Source organism: Scophthalmus maximus, chromosome 14, assembly GCF_022379125.1.
Source record: "Scophthalmus maximus strain ysfricsl-2021 chromosome 14, ASM2237912v1, whole genome shotgun sequence".
NCBI classification, from domain to species: Eukaryota; Metazoa; Chordata; class Actinopteri; order Pleuronectiformes; family Scophthalmidae; genus Scophthalmus; species Scophthalmus maximus.
Window position 1 is genome coordinate 20,258,408 of NC_061528.1, and position 27,949 is coordinate 20,286,356.

The window sequence follows — 27,949 nt, forward strand, 5'->3', positions numbered from 1 at the left end:
CAATTATTATTATTATTATTATTATTATTATTATTATTTTACAGATAAACGGACATTTGATAAAAAGTAATTTTACAAGTCCTAATATCAGTATATGTATATAAATGTCTGTAGAAATGTTCCATAGGTTTTTTTTTACTTGCCTTTCCTTTAACACGTGTTACAGTCCGATCCATCTCATGTCCACGCAGATACAATCAACATTCAGCGAGTGTGTGAGAGGCCGAAGCCCTCACTGTGTTTATTCCAGGGCAGGGAAGGAAAGACGGGGGATCATCGGCTGAACAAACAGCCACGGGCTGGAGCCGCCATCTAAACGCACTGATCGAATTAAGTCGTTAAAAGGTGGCGAAACTTCACACAACAGAGGTGTGTGTCTGTACGCGCGCGCTGGTCAAAATAGAGGCCATTCACTAAACATTCCATGTTTTCAGGAAGTGTAAATGTTTGCCATTTCAATTAGTCTATGAAGAACCTTAATGTCGCTGATAGCGTAAAATAACCTTTTATCAGGCTCCTTTGAATAAGACAATTCACCGTGTAGTTAATGCATTAACAGATCAAGCAACTCAATCCAGTTGAAAATAAGCAGGCAAAACATTTTATTAACAACTAAAAAGTAAAAAAAATAAAAGTCACGTGGAATTCCCCTCTATGTAAGGAAACACTATCTGTTTTAGAAATTCTATAACGTTCTAGTTTATGTGTTATAAAGTAATGCTCTGTGACATTAAACTTTCATTTATATGTAAAACTCAACATTATTCGACTGTTGTGTGATTTCCCTCTGCCGCCTGTGAGGCAGCTGTTCCGCTGGTGGGCGCTCTTGCCTCGCGAAAGAACCTTGAAGTGCACCACAGCAGTGCTCTGAGTGGAGGCACCCGCAGTACTGTGCTGTGTTCGAGCCTTATGGGAGCAAATGTTTCCTCGTTGTTTTCATTATGGCCTCATCCAAAAGGAACACGTGAGGAATAACAACTCGTTAAATGTACACGAGTGTACAGTGAGCGTGTCTTTATAGAAGACAGGAGGCTGTTCTCACCTATATGCATTATTATTATTATTATCGTTCAATAGTGGGGCTTCACCTTTGTTATCATTCTTTTGTATTATTGCATTAATTATTGGCATGCTTATGTTATAGCTTGTGTGACACTTCTGCTGTGTCATAATTACAAATTACCTTTACTCCGATAACAGTCAAATTAATTTCCCGGCCTATTAACAAAAGTAGGACTGGACTGTAATTTCTCTCCATGTCGCTCACCATTCAACCAGTTGCCCTCCTTGACTGACAGCCGAGCTCCTATTGACTTCCCCGCAGAGTGACCAATCAGCGACGGCGCGGGGCGGGGCGTGGGCATGACCAACTCCACCAAATATTCTCAGTCGCGGTCCCTTGCAGTTACTTTCCACCCAGGCATCGGAGCGTCGTTGAAGAAGCATCCCCTGCGTCTGTGTGCGGGCGTCTGGGACGGATCAGCAGGGTTCAGCTGCAACGCTTGGTTTTTGGGGATCCACAGTATGAGAATTTCCATTCCTCTTTTGATTTCTTTCATTCTCATATTTTACCATTTTCTTCATTTTGACCATCCGACCTCATTGTGTAGCCTTTCTCATTTTTCGGCTGCTGTCACCCACAGTTTGTTGCTCACCACCACCACTGGCACCAGCTGAAAGGAGAATATCTCAACATTCCACCAACCGCCACTGTCCGTTCCTCTGCTGCTCCTGTTCTGGATGTTCACGGGGCATTGCTGGACTTAAACGCAGGGGGATTTCTATTTCTATTGATTTCCATCTGCCGCCCTGTCGACAGCGGACAACACTTCTTCTCTCTGAGGGATGTATTGCAGCGGGTTGAAGTGTGCGCACTGAGCGGGGAGAATATTAACGCACTGTCTGCTGAATGAACTGCTGCCGTCCGCCTTTGGTTTTTGTAGCAGGTCTCTCTTCTGGAGATGCTCTGATCGGGGTTTTGTGGTCCGTGCGCATCGCCACTGGATCGGGATATAAAGTGAAGAAATTGCCGCGGTCAGCCCTCTCTGGAGCGCTTGTCTTCTGATTTCGCTATTCATTTTTTTGACATAGAGATTTGGTGGTTTTGAGACGGATTGTGCACCCACTGGAGGCACGCGGGCTCACCATGGGGGATTCGATGTGGAGATATTATTTTGGAGTTTTTTTTATTGCCTTCAAAGTGGACTTGTGCCGGGCACTCATCCTGGAGTCCATCTACTGGAACACAACAAATACCAAGTAAGTGGAACACAAGCCGCGCTGATGAATGGCTCCCGTAGTGCCCTATGCTCTCCCGTGTGGAGACGGCTTCATACCAGACTCCCATGAAAAATAAGGCAATCTAATGTTGGTTTTCTCGCCTCCCATGGCTTACATGCGTAAATTAACAGGAGTTAACACGAGGTACTTTTGCAGAAACATTGGAGCGCAATTTGAAATTTGAATTCATCCTCACCTGTTATTATCACAGCGGCATTCCTTTGGAATCGCGTCTGGAAAGACAAATATGTCAAAAGAAACACAGATCCAAATCAATTCCTGCGCCCGCCCTGTAGCTCACACTTTATGAACTGAGTTCCCGGTTTTTTATTTCTGAGAAAGATATATCGGAACAACCACACGGGATAATATGGTTAAAACGACAAAGCTTTCATACTCATCCAAACACCTGTCAGGACAACAGAAATTGTTACTTTACTCTTTTTCACTGATTCGCCGTTGGGGAACATTGACGCGCAGTGGACAACGATGGGCCGCTCGGCCGTGCGGCACTCAGTCAGCGATGCACAAAAACACCTCAGAGCAAGAAGCCAAGCAGTTATAGTGATTCACACAATATTTGTTGTTTTTGTGGAGTTGCGGGGATGTATGACTTTTTCTGCTTGTGCGCAGGGAGGATAAAATTAATTTTACGCTTCGTTTCCTCAGTCAATAATAACTCCGTCTGGGCGTATTACAACTCATATTAGTTACAGGTCCAAGTAAATATAATGAAACAGACTTTTGAAGCTGGGTTGAGGTCATTATTGTCTCCGTCTATTCCCTCACAGTTGTACTGGTCAAATGTTGGATGTTTTTGTAGCCCCCCTAATGAAATATAATATAAATGAGAGAAACAGATGAAGAAAGAATCCTGTGCTTTAATATGAGGAGACGGAGGCTTCGTGGAGCAGGCGGGACGCACCACAGGGCCTCGGAGGCTCTGTTACTTTATCCAGCATTCTCGTTGCAAAATAAATTAATAATTATTTGGAGATACAGCGGTTTCTTTTCAGAGCAAATTATGCTGGAAATATGGTTCGCAGGATGAAAACTTTAAATAGAGACCGCCATTCGCCTACAACCCGCCACTCCAACCATTTACAGCCGTTTCTTGCTGCTGTGACCGCATGAATATCAAGCGCCACAACAGCGGAGCTGTAGCGTCTGGAAGTGGGATCTCAGGATGTCCCATACAGTGGTGTGCATGTTTTCTCATAATATTGCATTAACTTTGACCTCCTGTGGGTGATATAGGGAGAAAGGCGAACAAACACAGGCCTTTATACCATTCGTCTCTTTTCCTGCCATTGTTCTGGTATCACATCCACCTATCTCAAGATCATCCAGACCTTCCATTAGCCTACTCCATATTCCTGAAGGCCAAGAAAGGCAACTAAACCCCCTTTCTTCAAATGAAAAAAGGTGTCTTTCTCCTCCTCTACATCCCTGCTCTCAGCCCGGCGGGGGGCGCCCCTCTTTGTGGCCGTTTCGACACGGCTAAACTCCAAGTCACTCAATAATTCAGCTTTTGGGTCCAGTACAGCCAGAAAGCCTATCTACCTCTCTGTCTCCTGTTTTCCCCTCAGTCAAGCACAATAGAGACGTTATGGCGGTGTAACAGGCGTCTGTGCGTGTTGCCTACAACTTCTGAGAATGGTCATAAACCGCAGGCCTGTTTGCTGAACGTTGTATTTCAATATATTTGCAGAGAGGATTTTCTGCGTTGTCCATAGGACTAAACTCCACTAAACACCACCTTCAGCCTTCAAGTCCTCTTGACTGCCAAGGCCATCTGTGTCCTGACCTGATGATGCACCAAATTATACTTGCAATTCTGAGATACAGAAGAAGGAAAATACATGCATTTTAATAGTTTATATAGGTGAAGGTTCCACTTTGGAAACCTACATTTAATCTCGAATGAGTTGTATATTGGAGACCACTACAGTGCCATTTGCTGACCTTGTAGCCTTTATAGAAATAATGTGATGATAAAAACAACCAGAAATCTTTTTAACATGAGGAGTTTGATTGAATGATATGCAGAGTCTGTAGCCAATGCAAACTGGTAGAACACATGGAAAATAAGAATGCAGAGAATAAAGAGTGAGGTCCAAAAATCTGAGACCAGACCCAGTTGTATGTGTTACAATATCATGCCACGTATGGACATACTTTGCCTCTTGGTAAAGCCTTCTTTTTCTGCATAGTTTATTACACGGGTCTCACCCAACAAATCATTTTGTGTTTTTGAAATGTAGAGAATGAAAACCTTTCCATTTTGGAGCCACAGTCCTTGCAAATTTCATTTGACCTGTCACTTTTGATTTTGGAAAGAAGAGAAAACAAAGCGTGTCCACCCTCTGAGTGAAGTAAGCTTTGGGCTGCCACAAATGCAGCAGGCATTCCGTGGAATTAGCTGTGCATGTGCACATTCTTCGCGTTCTGTCTGGATGAGGAGTTCAGAGATAAAAAAGGACAGAGTGATATCATTGTGTGACCATACACACCTCTCTCCTTTTAAGTAAACACTCGTTATGGGTTGGTTTTTTTTTTAGGAGTAGATGAAGAACAATGTTGTAGTTCAAGTTATCTGGTGGAAATAAATGTCAACTATAACATGAATCACTATGACTTCAAAAAAAATTCAGTGTTATGTCTGATAAATAACTTTGCTATGAGTGTAGGCTGAATGAACGACGCCCAAACTTTTGTTATCCCCTTTCACAGCTCGTTGAAAGTCCACAAGCCTATTGCTCCTCGGTAACAGAGAACCCCAAAGCGTAAATATCTTTATTCAGCGGGTCAGCAACATGTTCAACAGACCCAGTCCTTCCTGCCTGTGCGCCTCTCCTTTAGTTTGTGCATGTCCTCCTCTTTGAGTATTCAAGGAAGGATGAATGTTAGAAACGTGAAGACTCGGGGCCAGTCTAACGCCTTTGTATGTGCGAGCTGGGGAAAGGATGAAGGAAGAGCTTGGCTTTCTCTCTGTCTCACACTTTGTGAGTGCATGTGTCCGGAAGTGTGTGTGCATCTACTAAAACAATAAACAAAACAAAAAAAGGAACAGTCCCGCCACAGCGCCTACAGCTATGTTCATTAAATGTCATTATTGTTTACTATTTCACTGTCCTTATGCATGAACTTCTGAGGGGAAAAAGAGAAGTCCCTCCCACCCCCTCACCCCAATCTACCCCCAACACACACATAAGGGCAAGTCACATCACACCACACACACCTCCTTCTCCTGGTAATCCATTTTGTAGTTGGGAGGGAGAAACAAAAGAGAGGCCTGCTTTACATGGTTTATGTAAAAGGAGCGCTCCCTCTCCTCTACTGCAGTTCATTAAGAGATTACATAGAAGCCCAAAGGCCCTTTGTGACCGGGCAGTGGCGGGGGCACCTCTGTGGGTACTTTTGTGAATGTAGGGGGGTTAGAAAGAGGGAGGAAGTGGGAGAGAGAGGGGGGGACATATAGATGCAGGTCCATCATGAATGACTGATGAGGCCTTCTGCTGAATATCGTAACGATGCTCTCCCTCTTCCACCAACCATACCTCCTTTCCAAAATCCCCGCAGTGTCTCTAATTCTGTCTTTTTTCCTTTTCTTTGATTCCTTCTGATGCCAGAAGAGAGAACAATCAGTTTTTTTTAATTCAGCTACATTGACCTGCAAAAGGGTGAGGTAAAAATGTATGGAGAGAAAGGGAAATTCTGCCATGTTCATCAGAGAGTTTGCACTGTCGGGGTTATAGAGCTTGACGCGGCTCTTTTTTTTCTGATCACGGTCAGGTGAAACGTTTATGATTAAGATTGTGTAAAGAATAGGAAAAAAAGCGAGAGAAATGAAACAGAGAGGGAGAGAAAAAAGCAACGGGGCCCCTTAGGGTGAGGAGGATAATTATGTCTAGGCCCGCTCAGATCCCATAGGCCTGGATTACAGGATGAAAGGTAGGGCTGAAGGCATGGAGCGCAGACAGAACCAGGGAGAGGACAAAGGGGGGATAGGGTGACAGTCAGTGTAAAGACCTCTGTCCCCTCGGCCGACAGAGGGCGAAAGCCGGAGCGCTACGAAGAATTGTGGGTGGATTAACCCTTACTATGTCCTGGCTTGGCCTCTTTGTCTGCCACCATAATGAATCCTTGCGTTGCAGATGGGATTCAGAGTCAAACTGTTTCTGTTTATCCACAGTAAATATTCACTCTCCCCTCACTTCACCCCACTTTCTTACAAGACCAGGGCAAACGGAAGAGAACGTAGGGGAAAATGGGATGGAAGGATTACACCAGGGTGGCCACTGTTGCTCTGTTTGGTCACACGGATCCAACTATGCAGTGGTTTAACGTCTGAAAGAGAGAAGAGGGAGAGGAGTGAAGGGTGATATATAGAGATATGCAGTGACAGAAGAATGTAGGGATTCAATGCAAGGAAAAACAGACTGAGAAGTCTGATGACGGAAGCTGTAGTTTTAACTCTTTAGATAGTAGGTCTTCAGTCCTCCTCCTCCTTTTCTTCTTCATTCTCCTTTTTTATCTTTGCTGTTTGCCCCCGGCACACACACACACACGACACCAAAGTTAAAGTGGAAGAAAGGTGGTTAGAAGATAAACAAGGAAAACAGATGTCCTCTGTCATCTCCGGGACACCCTGTGAGTGTCCCCCACCTGTGTGCCTGCATCAGCAGTGTTCATCACGTATTGTAAAGACACAGCATTAATTTCACTGTCACTTGGTTTAACAAGTTCCCTCAACCTAAAATACGCAGCTCTGTGTTTCACAAAAATAAAATTGTATTGCTGTGTGTGAAGCCATTATGTTATTTTGACTTCTAACTTCTTTTGGGCTCTGTATTATCCATACTTGAATTTCATCAGAATTGAAAGTGGGCATTCGCTAAAGAGCAATCACAGACAGAAATCATCACTTAAAATCTGGTCTAAGAAAAGCTGATGGCTTTTTGTCAGTTGAAAATGGCTGCTGTCTGATTTTGCCTTATCAATATAGAAAATTATAAAAGCTTTTCCCCGTGGTTCTGGCAGAGATGTGGAGATTGTGATGAGAGAGTTCAGGCAGATGTGGCTGTTCTCACCTTCCCACCAAATGGCCCAATAGTGTGGTTAGATATGAGAGCAGTGAGCCCAGCTTCTCCCTGTACTGTCAGAGCAGTTGATGTGTGTTTGTCGAGGGGGAGGAGGTTAGGCAGAGGGACAAACAGTGATCAGAAAGGTGAGAAGAGATGTGCTACTGTACGTATGTCTAGGACATTTTATACAAAGATCCTGCTATATTGCCGTTAAGAAGACCCTTTATTATTCCCTCTGTGCTTGTTAACGCTGAACCACACAAAGTCAGAATAAAGCCACACAGACACAGCTTCAGTTCTGTGATTACCTTCGCCATGAGGAGCAACTATGCCCCCCAATCAGTGTCCGTCCCTTTTATGCAGAATGATAAGGTTGAATAAAGGCGTCACATTTTTGCCTTGTACCGGCTTCATGAAAAATGCTTATGTCTCTGGCTCTCTTCCTTCCTCCCATTTGCTCTTGTCACCACAATTTTCTTTCTGCAAGGTGTGTTGCCCTCATGAGGAAGAACAAATGCTGCGTAACATGACAGAAAACAGAGGGCAAAAACTGGAGCGCTACAGCAGGGCTGCAATGCACAATCATTTTCATGTTATTTTCTTTGTATATATCAATCTTCAATTAATAGTTTGGTCTTAGCATGGGTGGGAGTCAGTGCAATAACAGATGGTAAATACATTTACATTCATGAGATGGCGGGATAAGCTTTTATTTGGTTTCTGCCCCTTCCATCCTCCGTCCGTCCCTGTTGTCATCCTTATTGTCGTTACTGTATCAGGCTACTCAATTTGTCTGTGTGACCTTGTGCACCCGGTGTTTTGTTCTAATGGCTATCTCTGGGCCAGGTGTCTGGTATCTGACACACACATGTACCCATCCAAAAATCACAGGCAGGGGAGGATACAGTGCAAGAGAGATACGTGCAACAAATGAATGAGTGTCCAACTTGTATCCACGAGGACTCGTTCATCTCCATTCTTTTAGTGTGTTTCTCTATCAATCCGGAGGAGCTCATGTTTGCCCTCAGTATGTTAGCAGCTTATCTTTAAACACATTCAAATAGTATTATTGTGTTTTATTGAATGCTTTCATTAAACAGCACTTTGCTGTAGATCAGCTGGCTAAAATACTGACTTGTAATAGAGGGGGTGGTGTGTTAGTCTGGTTTTTGTGCCACTGGCTAAGGCAGATCTCAATTTTGAATTGGCAGTGAAAAAAACAGGATATATTTATTATGATACAGAAACGTATACTCTGTGAGGAAAAACACAGAACACACACCCATTTCCCTCAGCTCTTGTACGGTACATCTGTGTTAGTGATTGTGTGTGTAACACAGCGCTCCCTGTGCGTTAGCTTTGTGTAGGTTTAATCTTGTTTGATTTCTTGCGAGTAGCCAGCTTCCTGAAGAGATAGCATTCACACTAGCAAAGCAGGAGTTCTGATGTTCTGGTTGATAGTATTTTCAGAAAGGTAAACTTTGTTATCAGACGGGAAATGATTCATCTGTTTACCATGTATGAATATGTACAGTAGGTGTTGGCCTGTGTCTGTATGTTTGTCTGAGTGGGTTGCACTGTGACAGTGTGACTAATTTTCTCAAGTTAGAGTTTATGACATTTCTTTCCTGTCATATAAGGCTTTAAATGAAAGCTTAGCCCATGTTTGCATAAAGACAGGTAGCAGGGGCAAAAGGGAGCTTGGCTCTGTCCAGTGAAAACACTTCTCCACTTTGTATTTATTTTATTGAATTATAAAAAAACAGAAATGTAACAATTTGTTTTGTAATTTGACCCTTAGATTCCAACCTCAGACAGACATGAGGTTATCTATTTTCTCATCTCAGACTGGGAACTGAAGTGTTTCTTTAAGCCCTAAATCTGAACTGCATAAACCATGAGCACCAGTTTTAAGAGGATAGAAGCACCATACAGACCATACAGTCATGAACACTAATTCACATGCATCCTGGGAAGACAAGCATGATGGCACAAGGTGATGTGGAAAAGGAGCTGTAGAACAAGGTTCTGCTGTTCACCTCTATTTGTTGAGTGCAATGGAATTCTAGATCAACCTCTTAAGATCAGTAATGGCCACCACGAGGTGTCTCTCTCCATCTCCCAAACACACACACACACACACACACACACGCACACACACACGTACACACACACAGAGAGAGTTTAAAATAAGCACATGAGTACATTTATTTTTTCACCCCTCTGTAAACACGTGCACGCTTGCACACATGAATGAGTGCTTCCAACCATGCCCCCCCAAACACACACACACACACACACACACACACACAAACACGCATGCACGCGCACACACAAGGTTAATACATACACATACAGCTCCACAGCATTTATGTAGATATGAAACCCCCAAGGCTTTTTTAGGACCCTTACACACTCTCTCTCTCTCCATCTCTCGAACTCTGTGCTCAGCTTCTTCCCTCTGCCTCCCTCGGACACAGACACACAGATGATAAGATGATGCCAGATGGCGCTACAATGCATAGATACATATCCTTCGTTCCTCTCTTTCCCCCTTCTCCCTCTCTCTCTCTCTGTGTCCGTCACTGGACACACTATACCACCGCTGAGTGTGTCCCCAGGGGGTAGAAAAAAAATGCGCTCGGCCTAGTTAGCCGCTGTGTGTGTGCATGCATTTGTGTGAAGTGTGTATATGCGTGTGCATCTGTGTGCTCGCTCACACATACTCATGCCAGTAGCAGAGAAGATGATACACATTGCTGGAAAGGGGCTGAGAAAAAATCAGTATGTGTCTGTCAGGACGTTTAAGATAGTATATGTTCTACACACACACACACACACACACACACACATACACACAAGCACACACACACACACACACACACACACATACACTCACACTAATAATGAATATATATATATAATGATTATGAATTTACTCTGTTCAGTAGAAATCGGCTGTGCCTTGCCTTCAGTCTCCTGTGTGAAGGCTTCCCTGCCACCCTGCGGTGGTTCTCTTTGTAGTCCAAACCCAGACCAAAAACAAAAGCCTCACCAGGCTTAATCCTCAGTGGGAGAGCAGACAACTAGCATTTTCTGTCTCATTGCTTTTGAAATAAGCTTCTCTCAGCTTCTCCATCACTTTTTTTCCAGGAAAAAGGGTCAAAGTTCACTTGAGATGCAGGGCCTGCCCATGCTGTGTTTACTCTATATACTGCTGGAGGGAAAGGCAAAAAACAAGAACTGAACAAAAAACTAGTGTTGAAACAAAAGTTAATTGGCAATTTTGACAATTTATTAATTTAAGTCATCAGTCAAGCAAATTGTTGAACATTTAACCTCAAATGTGAGTATTTGCTGCTTTTCATTTATATATGTCATCATGTATATAATTGTAAATTGGAATGTCTTTGAACTGTTGGTCAGAAGGTTTCACTCGGCAAAGATTTGATAATAATTCTCATTTAATTAATAATTTTTCAGAAATTTCACATTTTATAGACTAATCTTTTTAAACTCAAAAAGTAAATTGACAAATTAACCAAAAATTATAAGAACAATCGTTCTTCTAAAATAAATCTACTGGTGTTCACAATAGTGTTGCGACTGTCAATGACTTTTAATATCAGTTAATCTGCAGGTATTTTTTTCTAATTCATCAGTTTAGTTTGTGGTGTCACAATTAAAAAAAATTTAAACGGCGATCCAAATTCTACAGTAACATTGTTAAATATTTTGTTTTATCTAATCATTAGTTTAAAATCCAAATATATTGACTTTACTATCACATAAACAAAGCAAAGAAATCACAATTTAGATGTGGAACTAGGTGATGTTCAGCATTTGAACTTGAAAAATTATTTAGTTCATACGGTTTATTTCAGTCCAATTTACACGCACAGTACCACAAGTGCTTATGATCGATATAGAGGTTTCCATAATTTTCATTTGTCAATATTTGCTGCGCATTCCTGTGCTATTGCTCATATCAGCATTCACAATATGCTGTAAAAGCCTTCTGGGTGTCCATGGTTAACATTTCAAACTGCATTCAAGTGTGGGGGAAATTCATTTAGCAGGTATTTACCTCTAACTCAAGCTCCAGCTGTGAATGTGTGTGCCAGCATGTGCAATCACAGGAATGCTGCAGGGGCTCTCAGTACATGGAGAATAAATGACAACATTATTTTTCTTTTGGGAAGAATTTAGGGAATTTAAACTCAGCTCACTTACTCTTGGCTCAGTGGGTGCTTTGCCATAGCCAGTGAGCAAATTTTTCCTGATGGTCTTTTCCCTAATTATGTGCCTTGTTTTTGCAGTGTGTTTGTGTGTGTGTGTGTGTGTGTGTGTGTGTGTGTGTGTGTGTGTGTGTGTGTGTGTGTGTTTGTGTCTGTCTGTTGCTGTTCATGTTGTGAAGAAACCAGTCTGGGTTTTTAATATCATTAATTTTCCGTTTTTTATGGAAATGCTTTTCAGCCATTTCCCATGCACCTGGCATGCTCGCCACCTTCATTATTTTATACGGTTGAATGTTTACTCTTGCCATGCTGCACAATGCTGAAGAAAGCTCTGTTATTTTATCTTCAGATTGTGGGGTTCACTTAGCATCACACACACATGTGCGCACAAACAGACATACACTCACACACACACACACACACACACACACACACACACACACACACATTCTGCCATTATCCTTCATCATCTAAATTTAATGGATGCAATCAGTAATTACCACATGAATAATTAAGTAGACTTCTCTTTTTTGCAAGATATAGAGAAGCTTAATGGCAAACACTCCAAACCACAACAAATAATGAATGACTTTTCATCTGTTTTTTCTGCAACTAACTAGCTTCTCTCTCTTTGCTGTTGTTCCTTCTTTCAGATTCGTGCCCGGCCAAGGTGTGGTATTGTACCCCCAGATCGGGGATAAGTTGGACATTGTGTGCCCCCGCGTGGATGGCGGGGTGGCCGATGGAGTGGAGTATTACAAGGTGTATATGGTGCCCAGGGAGCAGCTGGAGAGTTGCACCATCACCAAGGCCGACACGCCGCTCCTCAACTGTGTCAAGCCTGACCAGGACGTCAAGTTCACCCTAAAGTTTCAGGAGTTCAGCCCCAATTTGTGGGGCCTAGAATTCTTCAGGGGGAAAGACTACTACATCATCTGTAAGTACCTGTTCATCCCTGAAGCGATAATAAGTTAGGCCTTACATACTTGTAGGGGGAAAACAGCCTTCAACAGTTCAGTGAGGTTGAAGAAGCAGCTGTGACATACCTTGTATTTTGAGTTTATTGTGTGGTTGTGCATTCTTCTTATTCTAGTCACTAACTGGACAGTCAGAGTTGGTGAAGGGTCATTCTGACATGCTCCAATATACAGTAGGTTCAGTGGTTTAATCTTACTTGGTGAACATTCATTTGGGGTTTTGTTCTTGCAAAGCTGACTTTTCAGTTGCCGTCAACAACGCTCTCCTCATGTGTACCTCACAGTTGAACACAAGTTCATTCCTCTAAAGGTTATTGATGGATATTACTGTATATGTAGGACATAAACTCAAGTAAATTAACCTGAGGTGAAAGATAGGTCTGAGGATTACCTGATCATCACTGGGAGTGTTCAAAAGGATACATTTCCTGGCTTTCAAGTAGATATAAGCAAATAATAAACATGTTAGATCCATTTGAAGATAGGCTTAACCCCTTCCAAAGGATTCTACTGTGAGTGTCCTTTTGGGGTTTGCTTCTTGTATAATCAAGCTTCTTGCATGATTCAACATTGGAATCTTAAAGCTAAGCTATTGAAAGTTAGTCTTTCAGAAAACATACAAATGAGTTTTTCTGATGTTTAAAAATGTACAGTATGCTTTGTACACATTGCTTGTCAGATCAGGAAACTGCATCTGAAACTCCTTCACACCACACCTGTCTGACAAGGGCCTTTAAATACACTTCATATGAAGTACTGATTGAAGCATACTGTACTCATAAGACTATGAACCCCATGCAGCTCACACTCTTCAAAATCATCCTCTAAACTTTTGGCTTAGCAGTGATTCAGCATTCAGTCCCATGATGCAGGTGTGTCCTCTTTGCCGATTACCTGTGATGTACTAATGCCATCCTGGGAGGAAGTTCTGATAGGGTTTAGCGACGGCCCCCTGGTTAGAAACACTGGAGGTGGACTGAACCATCTGTGTGGCACTGATGGGGGTTGTGCCGCAGATAGGACCATCTGTGAGGCTCTGCCACAGCCATCTGTGAGCTGTCACAGTAGGGGAAGGCCATATTTCTGAGTGAGTCAAAGGAAGGAAAAGAGAGGAGGAAAGAAGAGCAGGAAATGCTGCATCTTATCCAAACCATTGTGGATAAAATTTGCGAATCAAATGTGGAAGGTACGAACTAATTGTACTGCCCTCTAGAAATCCCTCTCTAAACTGCCTGCTGTAGCCCAGTCCTATGAATTTAAATTTCTTCTGAGCTTCACAGTACTCAGAAGTCCTACAGAGAAATCTGTTAAGCAGCTGATTCAGAAAAACTAAAAAAAAACAAAACGTTTTTTCAACACAATATGCTTTTCCAGTTCTGCAAGTTAATTTAAACCAAACAGGCAAAAGTGGCTGCTCTGTCACTAATGTGTCATAGCTGCAGGATATTTGCATGGTGGGGCATGTTGTGCTGTGTTTGTCGAATACCTAGTTTTGTGGTCTTGCAGGTAGGACAGTTATTCTGAAAACTACGCTGTAGCTAATTATCAGATTGAATGCTTGACAAAGGCCACACTACATTTGACTTTTTTTGGTTAGATTTTATTAGAATTCGACCGATTTATCGGTTGCCCATAAAATCAGCCAATATGAGCCTTTCACGGACAGTGTTTATGTTTGCCTATATGAGCTGCTATGAAAACAGAATTAACAATGCAGAAAAGATGAGCATTTATGTCTTAAAAATTATTGCTTTCTCTTACATTATAGATATTATAATATATTGTATGTCTTACCTGTAAAATATTAAGCCTCAATTACATTTCTTTGTTATAAGGGTTTGATAATGAAAATCTAAGGAACCATTACCAATTTTTTTCAATATATTTATTGGCAGATATATCGGTATGAAATGTTTTACTCTCTACTCAGTATCGGCATTGGCCCCAAAAATCCATATGGATATTGCTTAAACTTTTTGTTTGTAAATAAGCTATATGAGAACATCCGCCCAGAGAAGAACAGACTGTAAGATGTGGTGTGTGTATGTGTGTGCGCGTGCGTGCGTGTGTGTGTCCTCAGGAACTATAGGAGTTCTGACTGAAGAGACACAGACACGATCAGCCTCCTTCATCTCTTCCTCAGCTTCTCCACCCAAATGCAGCAATTAATTATTGATGGGCCGATGCTGGTGTTTACTTCCTCTGGTTCTCCCAGTGTTCTGTCTGCATTCCTGCCACTGGGTGTGATCACATATTTAATTCCAGGTTAATGAAGCACACGGACGAGGAAGTGCAGACAGGTTGATACATGTGTGCGAGAGCTGACGTGCACACACGCTGATAATACATATACACACACATTATCCCTCAGGAGGCTACAGTGCAGCTTGGAGCAGCTTCTCTGTGCACACACAGCTGTACCAGCACATACGCCCAGAGACATCGACTCTCCTACTCACTTTATCTTTTCATATATTTCCATCTGTGGTATACCACAGTCCGAACAGACAGGGATATTTAATTTCCCACCGCCTCACACCAAAACCCCTCCTCTTCATCAGCTTGCTGAGTCAACAAGTTGGAACATAAGAGTGGTGAGACAGTTCAATTCGGAACTTTCAAAGGAGGTTTTGGAAAATCCAATTTTGCAGTTCTTGCAAATTTGCCTCCACTGACAATCCCAGTCCTCCAAGCCCCCATCCCGCCTTCCATCACAGCTACACAAAATTTCAGTATGTGGCCTAAAGAGGGGAGAGAGGGAGCTGCTTCTTCCCTGGAGTGCGTCGCGTTTTGCTGTTAATTGCTTCTTCTCAGAAAGCTCTAGCCCCATTTCTGCAGCTTTAACAGCCCACTCCTATGATGTGCACTTAGCACTGTTCCTTATTTTTATTGGCTGCTTAGGGGTTAGGGTTTGCTGCTAACAGCAGGAGTAAAGCACAAATAAACAAAAAAGAAGTGCACAGAGGTGTGAGGAGGCAGAGTGAAATTCATGGTTGTTTTTAACCTTGTGGTGTTGCAGAAGGCCAATGAGTGAATTGTGAAAGCACCTCCATCTTTTTATCTCCCCTCCAACCAAGATCTGTCGGAGTGACTGCTTCGGGAAAGTTCACAGAGAGGATTTCATTAGCCTTTTGTGGTGAGCACTTGATATGTAATTAATTAACCAGCATTTAATCCTCCATTTCTTCGTACAATCGCTAAGGCCTCCACATCAATGCTACTGATCGAAGTCTCAACCGATTGAATTATAGGTGCGTTGTGTTGAGAAGTGTATAAAGGCTAAACCTAGATTAGATGGATGTGCTAAACCCTAATGCAAAAGATGCCCTTTTAGAGTCAAACTGTGAAAGAGGCCTCAGCACATTTGAGCTTCATCATCCTAAAGACTGATAGGTGGTCAGTTTCCAGTGAAGTTGAAATTATTCATACCATGTGTGTGTTATATGGTGAGCCTTAATGTGTGTGTCTGTGCCTAGCTTTTCATGTTCTTCTTTTGTTTCTTGCATACATAGAAGGGGCAGCTGTACAGTGCAGATTTCTGTCACCACGCTTAAGTGTGCACATTTCTGCATGTGTAAGTGTGTGTGTAAATGTGTGTGTGTGTGTGCGCACGTTTGTATTCGCCAGAGTGGCCATGCACATTTCTGCTCCAGTCGAGCGCAGAAGAGTTTGATGTGATTGTGTGTGGCAGCATGGCCTGCAGTGGAGAACCTAGTGAGCTAGATGATTACATGAGCTAAAGAGGGAGAGAGAGTGGAGGGAGGGAGGAAAGAGAGATGAATAAGGAGGGTAGACAGAGTGACAAAAAGGAAGGAGAGCTATCATGGAAGGCAGGAGAAGGAGAGAGGAAGAGAGAGAGATGGGTGAGCAAAAGGGAATGGGAGCATAGCGAGACCGAGGAGAGATGAGCTGAAAGTGGCCACAAGGAGGACAGGACTGCACCGCAAAGAAAAAAAAAATGACTTTAATCACCATTTGCTCCAGTCACAACAGAAAATAGTAAACTTTGTTTTTTTAAAGTGGTGAATTGTAGTAGTTATCAGACAGCTTCTTTTTGGGGGGGGGCTGTAACACCGGCACTGTAATGGTGGTTTCACGCTCCATGGCAGCCCGCCGGATGGTAATTATTCTTTGAGTTTAGATCATAGCTGCCTTTGTCTCTCTTCTTCTGCTCTTTCTGTCTTTCTGGGACACATGCTTTCATTCACATTCTGCCCATCCGTTGATTCTCTGTGCAGTACCAATGCTGTCCCTTCCTATCAGTCTTTCTAAGATGCCTGCTCAGTCTCTCGTTGTAATGCCTTTGCTCTACTCCACTATTTATGAACAGCCCACCATTGTTTTTCTGCAGTGCATTGTGTACTAATTATACCCAGAAAATTTGGCAACGTTAGCGTGGCAGCTTCAAGCTTTTCTAAACTTTTCATACTGTACTAGTTTTCCTAAATATTAGCTGACAGCTAAAGTGTTGTGAACTAGCGCCACTCTTTGAATATTGCATTCGCCGAACTACTCTCAGCTACTCTAAACTAATTCTGTGTGAGCAAAGTTATCTGTGTTATGGAAGGTTCTTCCTATTAGCTGGTTACATTTGGAGAAGAAGAAACAGCCTTTATCTGAATTGCAGCTCACAATTGACTGTCTCGTTAAACACAGGGCGATTTGCCTTGATTTGATAAACAGGAGAAAATTAAGTTAAGGGTGTTAAATTAAATTAAGGAGGGTGAGGATGGGGGTGGGGCATTTGTTTTGTGTGTGGGGGTGGGAAAGTGGCTGGAGTGCTGCATGCTAGTAGTGTGATTGTGTTAATTTTACTGGTGGCTCAAACAGAAGCAGGCAGGCCAACACTCAAGGGTGAGGACGCTCTACCATTTGTTTGAGACTACATGTGACTACGTGTGTATGGGGGGGGGGGGGGGGGGGGGACCCGCTCAAGCTGTCACCTTGGTCTTAAGCGGTATTTTGTCATAGCCGGTGAGCAATTTTTTTCCTGATAGCCTTTTTCCTTGATTGCGGGCCTTGTTTTTGCACTGTGTGCGAGTGTGTGTGTGTGTGTGTGTGTGTGTAACCACATTGCCGGATTGAAAGCAGTGAGAAAATAGACTCTGTAATTTTCAGTCGAGATGGAGTGAGTGGTGAAAATTTGTTGTTGCTTTTCTTCTTCGTGTCCTTCATGTGTTTTTTTCACTCAGTGTTCCTCTTTGTTTTGCAGAAGGTCACACATAAGCTGCAGTAGTGGGTTAATCTCGCATTTTTTCTTCTCTTTCCCCTCTAGCACTTCCCTAACTTTCCTCCCCTCTATGAATCTTATCTGGCTTCTGAAAGCCAGAACTAGCAGTAGTTGATGACTAAATCTATCTGTGAGTTTCTTGTAGGAACCCGGTCTTTCCCACCCCCTCTTTCTACAGTGTTCTATCAGCATTACGGATTAGCTGGTTAACTCTAGCCAGCTAGTCTGTCAGCCGGTCCAGCCTGGCCTTGCCTGGCAGGACAGAGGAGAGCCAAGTCATTCAGCCAGCCTTAGCAGTTTTGGACAATCAAATTCTGTTTAAGTCCAAGTCAAGCTTGCCTGGATTGCTGCCTTGTCATAGAGGTCGTGTTTAGCTCCACCTTTAAAGGGGAAATAAAGTTTAAAGATTTAAAATTACTCCAGATTGAAGGGTGTTGAGGAATGATTAGGATGCTTCTATTTTTGAGTCTTGATCAGTGTGGATGTGTTAAATGGTTTAATAGGACAAAGGATAAGAGGGTCAGATGAAGGGAGGAGAGCAAGAAGAAAGGAGGTGATTCAAGTGGCAAGAAGCTTACCATAGGAGACCCAAATACAACCTCTACCCTTAACACGTTGTGAACTCTGACATCTCCTGCAAAAGTGGGTGTCAGAATGTGTCTTAGAATTCCACATTGGTCATACCTCAAATACCTCAAATACAACAGCAAAAAAAGCATAAATTTGTAATGATCAAAAATAAACAGGTGTATGGATTGGTTAAGGTATAGCATTGTAAAATGATTGTGTGTTGTGGTAACAGGTTTATGTAATGAACACCAGCACACACATTTGCGTACACACACAAGAACAGGAGCACAAGCCTTTAAGGAGCTTTGTCTGTAATGTGCTTTTCAATCTCCGCTGAAAAGCCATAGGTCAGCGTAGGAAAAAGACAGGGGGAGAGAGGAGGCAAGATGGAGGGTGAGGAGGAGGAGGGAGGGAGGGAGGCAGGGAGTCCTTGTTAACATGCTCTTTGTGTCCACTCCCATCATTGCAAGGGGAATGGTATCATAATGATTGGTAGCTGAAGGAGTAGGAAAAGGAAGGAAAATCAGTAACAAAGGGGAAGAAGAGAAGGAGAAAGTTGCAAATGACGCAGGGTTCCATTTGTCAAAGCTATTTCAATCAGGATCTCATGAAGCACCTGCCTGCCTGTTCCTCTGCAGATGATGAAACTGCGTCAGGTGCAGAGGGACTTGGAGTGAGACATGCTGATGTGTCAAGCGTGTTCAGGGGTAAAGGAATTCAGGGCTGTGAGGTGGCCACTCCAGAAAAGAGGAAACTCTGGATGATGGTGTGTTGTTCTAGAATAGGGGAAAGAGAAGGATAGGCTGAAGAGGAAACAGAGGGAAGGGAAGAGTGGGGACTTGGTGTGGTGGGAACAGTCATATTGAATGTGGGCCACTGTGCACTGGCGGGAAGCCAAGCCGCTAAGCCCTGGCAGCTCGTTAGCCTCTGTGTTACCGACCTGATAGACCACAAGCCCTGCCCCCCTCACAACCACAACCACCACCCCCACCCCAGCACCCTTCCTTGCCTTTTCCTTGTCCCAACCAATGATCTGAGTTGCAGTTCTGCACAGCAGCCTCCAGAGGCAGCACTGATAAAAGCAAAGTAAAGCAAGTAGAGACAGCGAATGGTATAGAAAACACCCAGCTGATTGAGACTTGGCAGGGCAGTTTGCTGTTGTCTGTGTGTGGGCCACATCTGTACAGGTCTGACACAAGTAGATATTTCTTTTATCAAATGTGCAGTTTCTATTTTGAAAAGGTTTGTACGGCATCTGCACATAGAACATTTTTATTTATTAATTTCTCATGTGGGACGTCTTTGCACTGCCCAACCAGATTCCTCTCCCAACATCCGCTGCTGTCCCTTAAACGCAGTGTTTAGTTTGAAATTATGTTTTCTACTCTCAAAACATTTTTCAGATCCTTTAAGCTCTTTTCATCTAAGAGCTATTGAGTTATGTATCACCTGCCTCTATTCCCTTAATTTCACTGCCTGATCCTCTTTTTCTTAAGCAGCATTTTTGACTTTTAGATCTCAGAATTTTAGGGCTTTTAAAATCCAAAAGTGTGTTCTTTAATAATTGGATACCTCTCACCTGTGTTGTTAGTGGCTTTCCAAGATGGCCACTGTCGTCGTAGATAAAGCGGTCTCCTTTTCTCTCACTCTCTTCTCCCTCCTTACCTCCCTTGACTGCCTCCTCCACGAGCCCCATCAGCACAGTTAGGGATATTACAGTCACAATTACTCAAGCTAATTGACTTTGGGGAAGTGAAATATTCTGTCGGAGTGGAGCGACTGAGGTGATGAAGGGGTGAATTGTGATTTTATTAAAGAGGGTATGAGTCATATCCTTCTCCAGAGGGAGGCTTTCAGTGCCTAAGTTGTCTTTGGGAATTGCTGTTTTTTCGAGATAGGCTTGAGGCCTATATGGCAGCACAATTCCCCAACACAACTTTTTAGTACCAGATTTTCGGAATAGCCCCTTTTTAAACCACTGTATTGCTGTTAAAACAATTGTGTCTGCGTTTATCCTGCCATGCCAGCTCGCACTTTCACACAGACATCGATCCAGCTCTGTGACGACATTCACTGCTTTCTCCATTCCATGATCGTACCTTTAATACAAAAGGGGCAGGCGTAAAAAAGGAGCAACATCCTGCCTTAAATCCTACTGCGTATGAGCAAGTGGTGACAGTTAAGTGTAACCTTGTTCTTTTCTCTCTGTTCTGCTGCAGCTACTTCTAATGGCACCATGGAGGGAATCGACAACCAGGAAGGGGGAGTGTGCAAAACCAGGTCCATGAAAATAATCATGAAAGTGGGACAAAGTGAGTATTGTATTATTAAATTACAGTTGTGAACGCCTGAAGGCATGAGCGGGCAGCAACAGAAATGCAGCACTCACACTTAATGCTTAAGTGTGTGAGCCTCTGAAAATACCCTTTTAAAGTCATAGGAGGCTGTACAGCATACTGCTCCATCGTCTCCATGACACCTTGGGCTGCGAGGGAGCAGGAGATCTAATCTAGTGGAAGCCTAATGCAATGAAACATACACCCACACACAATTGAGACTCTCACACACACACACACACACACACACACACACTGGGAATGTCTGCTGATATATGCTCTCTCTGCTTGAAGGCTTTCCACACCTGCAAGTCTTGTTTAGATGCACAAACACACATAATGCTAATGATCCATGACGCTGCATGGATGACACTTACAGCCTGAGTGGCATTCGAGAGACTCTGAAGAATACACATTCACAGTTGACCCCCCACGCGGTCACACCAGACAGATCGGACCCTGATCTTAATTGTAGCAATAATAGTTATTCATAAATCATTTGCTTGGCTGCCTCCCAGAATGGTAATTTCCTGGGGTTGGCCCTCTCGTCAACACCAGCTTCAGAGCTGTTGAGAATTGCTAAAGGTCAGGGAATTAATCGAAGCTGCTGCTCTCCGAGGAAGAGGTGCTGAACAGGCCTGGAAATTGGTTCTCCTGATTAATAGGACTGAATATCAGCTTCAGTGTTGATGAGAGTTGCTCACAAATCAGTGGATTTATTATATGTAATGTATCATTACGTGTGTTTCTGGCAGAGTTGAGCTTGACAGTGCACAACCTGAGAGAGGCAGTGATAATGACAGCAGATGCTCAGTGAAATGCTCCAGTGTTTGGTGTGATTGTTTTGTTCTGCTCAGAACCAAATAATATATACTGACATATATTATAGTAGCATTAAGAACCATATGGACTCACTGCAGAACAAAAGCCCCCAACATAAACTACATTTTATGGTTGATTACAGTATTATCTGAGTCATGAGGAGCCATATCTGCAGAAACAGTTTGCTTTTATATGGATCCAGTAAAGGAACAGTTGGCTGCATAATGAGTTGCTAAGTGCACTATTGAAGCACAAAGAGGTTCAAGAGATTTTCCAAATCCCTCTCTCAGATACATTTCTGGTGCTCAAGGAAGCTTGGAGAATTTTTTTTTAAAGATCCAATCAGTCCTCCATTATAAATTCCGCTTTCTTTTTTAGATTGAATGAATAAATCAATGATAATTTATCTTATAACAATGCTCACATGCCCAAACGTATGTTCAAAGAGTTAGAGTGCCAGAAGTAAAATGCATGATTCCACTGATTCGATGCAAAAATACATCTAAGGATCAGCTGTCAAAATTAGCCTCAAGTTGTTAAAAAAATGATGTTAGTATCTTCCAGTTTGTGTTTGATTTTCATACAAAAGCATCTTTCTATTGCTGAACTGCTGCAGAGGGATGCATCTTGCTATGTTTGTTGCTGAGATAACACACCAGCAGTGAGAACCAGGACAAAGAGATGCACCTGGTTGACTTGAAAAACAATTGAACCCATCCCTTAACATGAAACAACACACAATACATTATCCTGTGATAAAGAATTCCCCATTAATTCCTGTGTGTCTTTGTGCATTTGTTTTTCAGATCCCTCTGACCCTATCCCACCCAAAGACAACCCCACCAGAGTACCCTACCCTCCAAAGCAGTCAGATGCCAAGGACACCTACAACCCTAATGATGTGATGGAGAAGTCAGGTGAGATCACCTGCTCTGAGCTTAAATCCTGGGGAATTGGTAATCGAGGGGAGGATTTATCCAAACTATTTGACATTTGAGTGCACAATTGTTCAGCCAGCTAAGGCCAGATTGTGTTGAATGTATGTGTGAGTGTGTGAGTGTGTGTGTGTGTGTGTGTGAGTGTGTGAGTGAAAGTGAAGGAAAGAAAGGTCAGCCAGTAATTGAATGTTGCCCATAAAACTGATAGGCATCTCTGGCCTCTCAAGGACTTATAAGGTATTTTCACATTGGCCCCATTCCAGCATTAACCTACCTCTTAAGTGACATTTTCTGGAAAATTATCCAATCGCTGTCTGCCATCGTTTTAATGACCTGCTCTTAGTAGAGATACACTCTTTTGCTGTGCGAAATCACAACACAGCCTGACATGCAGCTCAGGGCAAGCCACTCTAAGCTCTGGTATTATGTTGCAGTTAAAAATCTCCCAAGAAGAAAATCAGAGCAGCAATTTCCCCAATGAGATGAGTTCAGGAAAAAAGAAACAGGAAGGGCCCAAGAACAAAAACAAGCTGACCTATATAAACAGTCCTCCTTCCCCCTGTGTCCTGGTTGCTGTGGGTGTGGCCTTGTCTGACACTATTTCCCCCCCAATTCTGACATCGAGCATACAGATCCGCCATCCTCCCCCTTTAAATCACGCTGACACTTTTTTTATTTTTTGCAGACATAAGCATCTCTTTTTCTTGTCTTCCTGCTTTTTTATGTCTCACCCATCTCGGCCAATAGCAGGAGCATATGGGTGCTAAGGGCAGAGTGTCTGAGGTAGCATAATCCCCTTGTAAAACTTCCGGAAGGGAAGCAGAAAGGGACAAAGTAATCCTGCCTGCCCAGGAACACAATCAAGTCCCGGGGAGAACAGAACACACCCGCCCTTCAGTGTTGGATGTGAACCAGAGTGTCCATAGCTGTGAGTCAGAACACAGCTAGGCTTTCATAGTTGATGTCTCATAATAACATTGAATACTTCTTTAAGTTTCTTCCTGCTGTTATTACGAAAATAAATGTTCCTTTTTTGTCTTTCAAAATGCTTTTTATTTTAGTGCCATTAGCCTGTACCTGTATTTCCAGAGCATCTCCACATCCTTTCAGGTTGCCCTAGTTTCAATGTGCAGTTTAAACCAGCTGAATTTGAATGGCCACCGATCAAATGGGACTTTATAGAAAAACCTTATATAGACAGACTTCCTTCTCAGTCCCTGTGATTCTATAGCTTTACTGTGACAGGATGAAAAGATTGTGAAGAATAGCAGTGAAAGGCAGGTCAAGACATAGAAAAGAAACACTGCTGAAAACATTTCTCAGCATCTTCCCCCACAACTCCTCACTATCAGATGAGGAAGGCTGTGGCCAACAGTTTTTTCCCCTCACTACTATGATTAGTTTTTCACCTTGCCTTTGAATGAGGCCATTCATAACAGCTACAAACAACTGTGCATTCTGATACAGTCAGACCGACTGTAGGACCTAGTTCATTGTGTGCACACCCAAGCTTAATCTCGAGATGAAAAAATAAGATGGTTTCCAGGGATCGTCTCGGCATTTCACTCAATGTTGCTTGCCTCTGTCTTCCAGATGTAGCACCCAGAGAAGGCAACGACAATAACAACGGCGGAAAGTCCTCAAGCATCATTGGCTCTGATGTGGCCATCTTCGTTGGCATCGCCTCAGGCAGCGTCATATTCATCATCATCATCATCATGCTGGTCCTGCTGCTGCTCAAGTACCGGCGGCGGCACCGCAAGCACTCGCCACAGCATGCTGCCACACTGTCTCTAAGCACCTTGGCCACGCCCAAACGGAGCGGAGGCAGCGGGAATAATAACGGCTCGGAGCCCAGTGACATCATCATCCCGCTCAGGACTGCTGACAGCGTCTTCTGCCCGCACTACGAGAAGGTCAGCGGCGATTACGGCCACCCAGTCTACATAGTTCAGGAGATGCCGCCTCAGAGCCCGGCCAACATCTATTACAAAGTCTGAGGTGGGACTTTTAAAAGCAAGAGACAAACTGGAACAATCCCCGGGGCAGAGCAGGTCTTTGGTTTTGGCTGGCACCGCCTGCACGCCAGCAAACAAACACTCTCTCTGTCTCTCTCTCACTCTGTCGGCTCCTCCACCTCTTCTCTGTTGTTTTGTCACAATTTTTTTCTTTCTCAAAGTTTTGCTGATACCTTGCCGTCTGATTTCATCACATTTGGGGCAGATGGGTTAGAGTGGAAGGCCAGAGAGAAGCCTGCTGCTGTCACTGCTGCTGCTCTCTGGGAGTTTGGCGCTCCCTGTTTTGGGGAACTGAGTGTTGCGTGATCAGAAAGTTAGATATGTGCACAGTGTGTTTTTTCTTTGGAAGGACAAACGGATGTATGGATGTGAAGGTTTCCCTGGGAAGAAAGGAGGAAAAGGAATATTTGACCTCACCTTAAGAAAGACTACTGCTTGGAAAAAGAGTGGGAAAGAGACAAAAATTAATGAGTGAGGAGAAGTAAGGGAGGATATGGGCTAATCATGAACTCACAAAATGATTGCCCTCCCTTGATGCTCATGAGCCAGAGAGACTGTATGGATTTACCCGCAGTACCTGGAAAAGGAGAGAGAGATTCTCACACCAATTCTCTCTGGGAGTTTCCTGACTGACTCTCTGAGATCACCCATTCACCCTGCCACCCACATACTCACCATCACATGTACACAAATTACCCACACGCGCAGACACACCGTCCCACCAGTCGATGTGAACAGTTTTCCCCTAAGTGTGGAGTCGCATTGTTTCTCCTGATTCCCAGATAAGATGTTTCTAGCATATCACTTACTGTGATTTGCTGAAAACCTTGTGATGTTACTTGAAGGTTTTGAGGACAAAAAAACAGTTTCCTTATTTTAAAATGTCAACATTTACCATTATCTTGTTTTTGGTTATAACGTGTGGTTTCCTTTTCCTTTAGTCATATGTGAAGTTACCCAAAAGTTATTTCTTTCAGTTTTGCACCCTTCCCCCTGATAGGGTGCGAGTAGAGTCAGGTCTGTCAAGGTGGCTCCTGAGAAGAGTGGAGGACTTCCATACATAGAGCAGCACTTTTAATCCCTATTGCGGTACCTCCATTCTTCACAGTGGTCCACAGAGAGTCACAGTTAGACCTAGAGATGGGAGAGTAGCTGTATCCTGACAGGTTTTGTAGCAAGAGCGTGCCTCAACTTCTCTGGAACCTGAGCTTTTAACACTGTTAGGGTGTTAGGGGGGCAATACAATTTTTTTTTGCCTTACTACCATAGTTTTTTATCAGGTGAAGAGGTGAGAGTCCTGAGATCTTTAGGTTAGCATAGCTGGCTGAAACAGCTCAAGGTACTGTTATGTTTACCCCTTTGGGGTCCATTGATGTTTAGGGTTGCCCAAAATCAGTGTTACTGGTGCTCTCCTATTCTCATTATACAAAGCACAGGGACTTCTACTTACATTTTCACTATTTCTGAATCTCCATTAGCATTTCCATATCGTGAGTTTTTGATTTACTTCTTTATTTTGTTTCAAAATAGATGTACATTAAAAAAAGGAGAATAAAAAGCTGAATTTATTTATGATAGACACATTGAGCACAGGTGTTGTCAGGCGGTATGGAGAGGAAGAAGAAGTAATGTTAATATATTATCGTATAAGTGCACATTATGCAATCTAGGTTTTTGATTATTTGATATCTCTCGACCCACTGAGTTCTGTGTTTTCATGTCTGCAGGCACAGGACTTGGTCCTGGGAAGAAGGACCAGGGCAGGAGAGTTATCCAACCCAAAATAGCTTACATTGGTGTACACAAGGAGACAGAGTAGCTATTTCTCCCACACTCATTCTTAGTAGCATCTCCCAAAGGATAATCTCCCAAACTCCCAGCACCCCCAAATCTCCTTGATACACAACTTTCATGTTCTCTGTGCATGTATGTTTGTATGTGTGTGTGTTTGCGCGCGCGTTGAGCACATCAATATTTCAGTGACTTCACATTCATTAATATCTTTGGTCTTTGGTTTGATCATAATCGTGACTTAGGCCATTCTCGTGCATATATCAGGCCATCATTAACATTGTCATTTGTTCATAAAAACATTAAATTTCACCGAAAAGCCAAGCCTTGTATGATCTGAGGTTTGTGCCTCTAAGAGGCTACAAAATCTGCAAATATGCAATTCCTATTTATTTTTTTAGTCAATTAAGAGAAAAGAAAAAAAACACCTATGGAAAGTGTTCTTAACCACTGAAAGATGTAACAAACAAATGACACAAAACTAGCAAATTTCTTCTCCCAAGCCTGCTATTAGTTTTTATTTTCTACATTATTTGTAGTATTATTTGAACCCTTTTCTGTTTGAACCATGTGCCGTAGTACAAAAGGTAAACTGTGAAAAATGAAACCATTAAAAGACATATATGCGTATATCACACCTGAACAGCATTTTAGGAAAAGGTGAAAAGAGACACACTCACACGACAAAGAAATAGCTGTTTAGTTGCTGTTTGTCTGCAGCAGAATATGACAATCTTATTAGTTTCTTTGAATCTGACGTCCTTTTCTTAGCAGCCACTCAACTAACGCTCTCCCAACATTGACCAGGATTGGTTCAACCTGTTATGAAATTTCATAGCGATTCTGTGAGAGTCTTAGCACACGGGCTAGGAGAAGCACCTCAGGCTACTGTAAATGCCTTGCTCGTATGGTCAGCCCTTGGTCACTTGACTCAGTAATTTTGCACCGTACTTCTGTAGGTAAGAAACTGTAAATACATTAATGTTTGTATTGTATATGGATCCTGGGTTGTTACAATAGCCTTATTCACCTTTTTAGGAAAGTAAATGGGGGAAAAAAAACAAAAAACAGAATACACTTCAGTAAAACAGAGCATACTACTTTTTTGGTAAATAGCTTATGTAAATATTGACCACAACCCAATAAAAACATTTTTTATAAACTCTTAAAGTAAGATGTTTTGTATAAAATTTGAATCTTTTGCTATGTATTTTAGCTAGCGTGCGTTCGAAAGCCCATGTCCTCCCCACTCCCTCCCCTTTTGCACTGTTTCAATGGTAATTTGGTTTTAAAAAATGAGAGAAAAGTTGCCAAACCGACTGCTGCATAGTTGTGCCATAAGTGTGTACCATAAATATTTATTTAATTAGTTTCTTTTTTCTCCTTTGTTTATGATTTAATTTCAGTCCAGTTTGTAAGTAACACAGTATTATATTTGCATTGTTTGTCCATCTCCCCCTGGTTTTCTTTAGTCATGTTCATGGTTACTGGGTGGCTATTGCCCTCTTCTTCCCCCCTTTGCAGTACGAGATGGCCAGGCTGTGAAAAAATGGTTTAACATTCAAAAATTTAAAACAAGTTAAAAGTGAGGATAAATGACACACATTCCACCAGTCTGTTACAAACTGAAAATGTTTTTCAATAAAATGTTTTTCCTATGGA

The 27,949-nt window shown here is 42.7% G+C and overlaps 1 protein-coding gene across 1 annotated transcript; it reads left to right on the forward strand.

The window, feature by feature from the left end:
- The first annotated feature begins 1,410 nt into the window (after positions 1-1,410).
- On the forward strand, positions 1,411-27,949 carry efnb2a (ephrin-B2a). The gene is made up of 6 exons (XM_035604336.2): positions 1,411-1,522; positions 1,644-2,259; positions 12,259-12,542; positions 20,602-20,694; positions 22,347-22,457; positions 24,072-27,949. The coding sequence occupies exons 2-6, from the start codon at positions 2,147-2,149 to the stop codon at positions 24,476-24,478; spliced, it is 1,008 nt and encodes a 335-aa protein (XP_035460229.2). The 5' UTR covers positions 1,411-1,522; positions 1,644-2,146; the 3' UTR covers positions 24,479-27,949.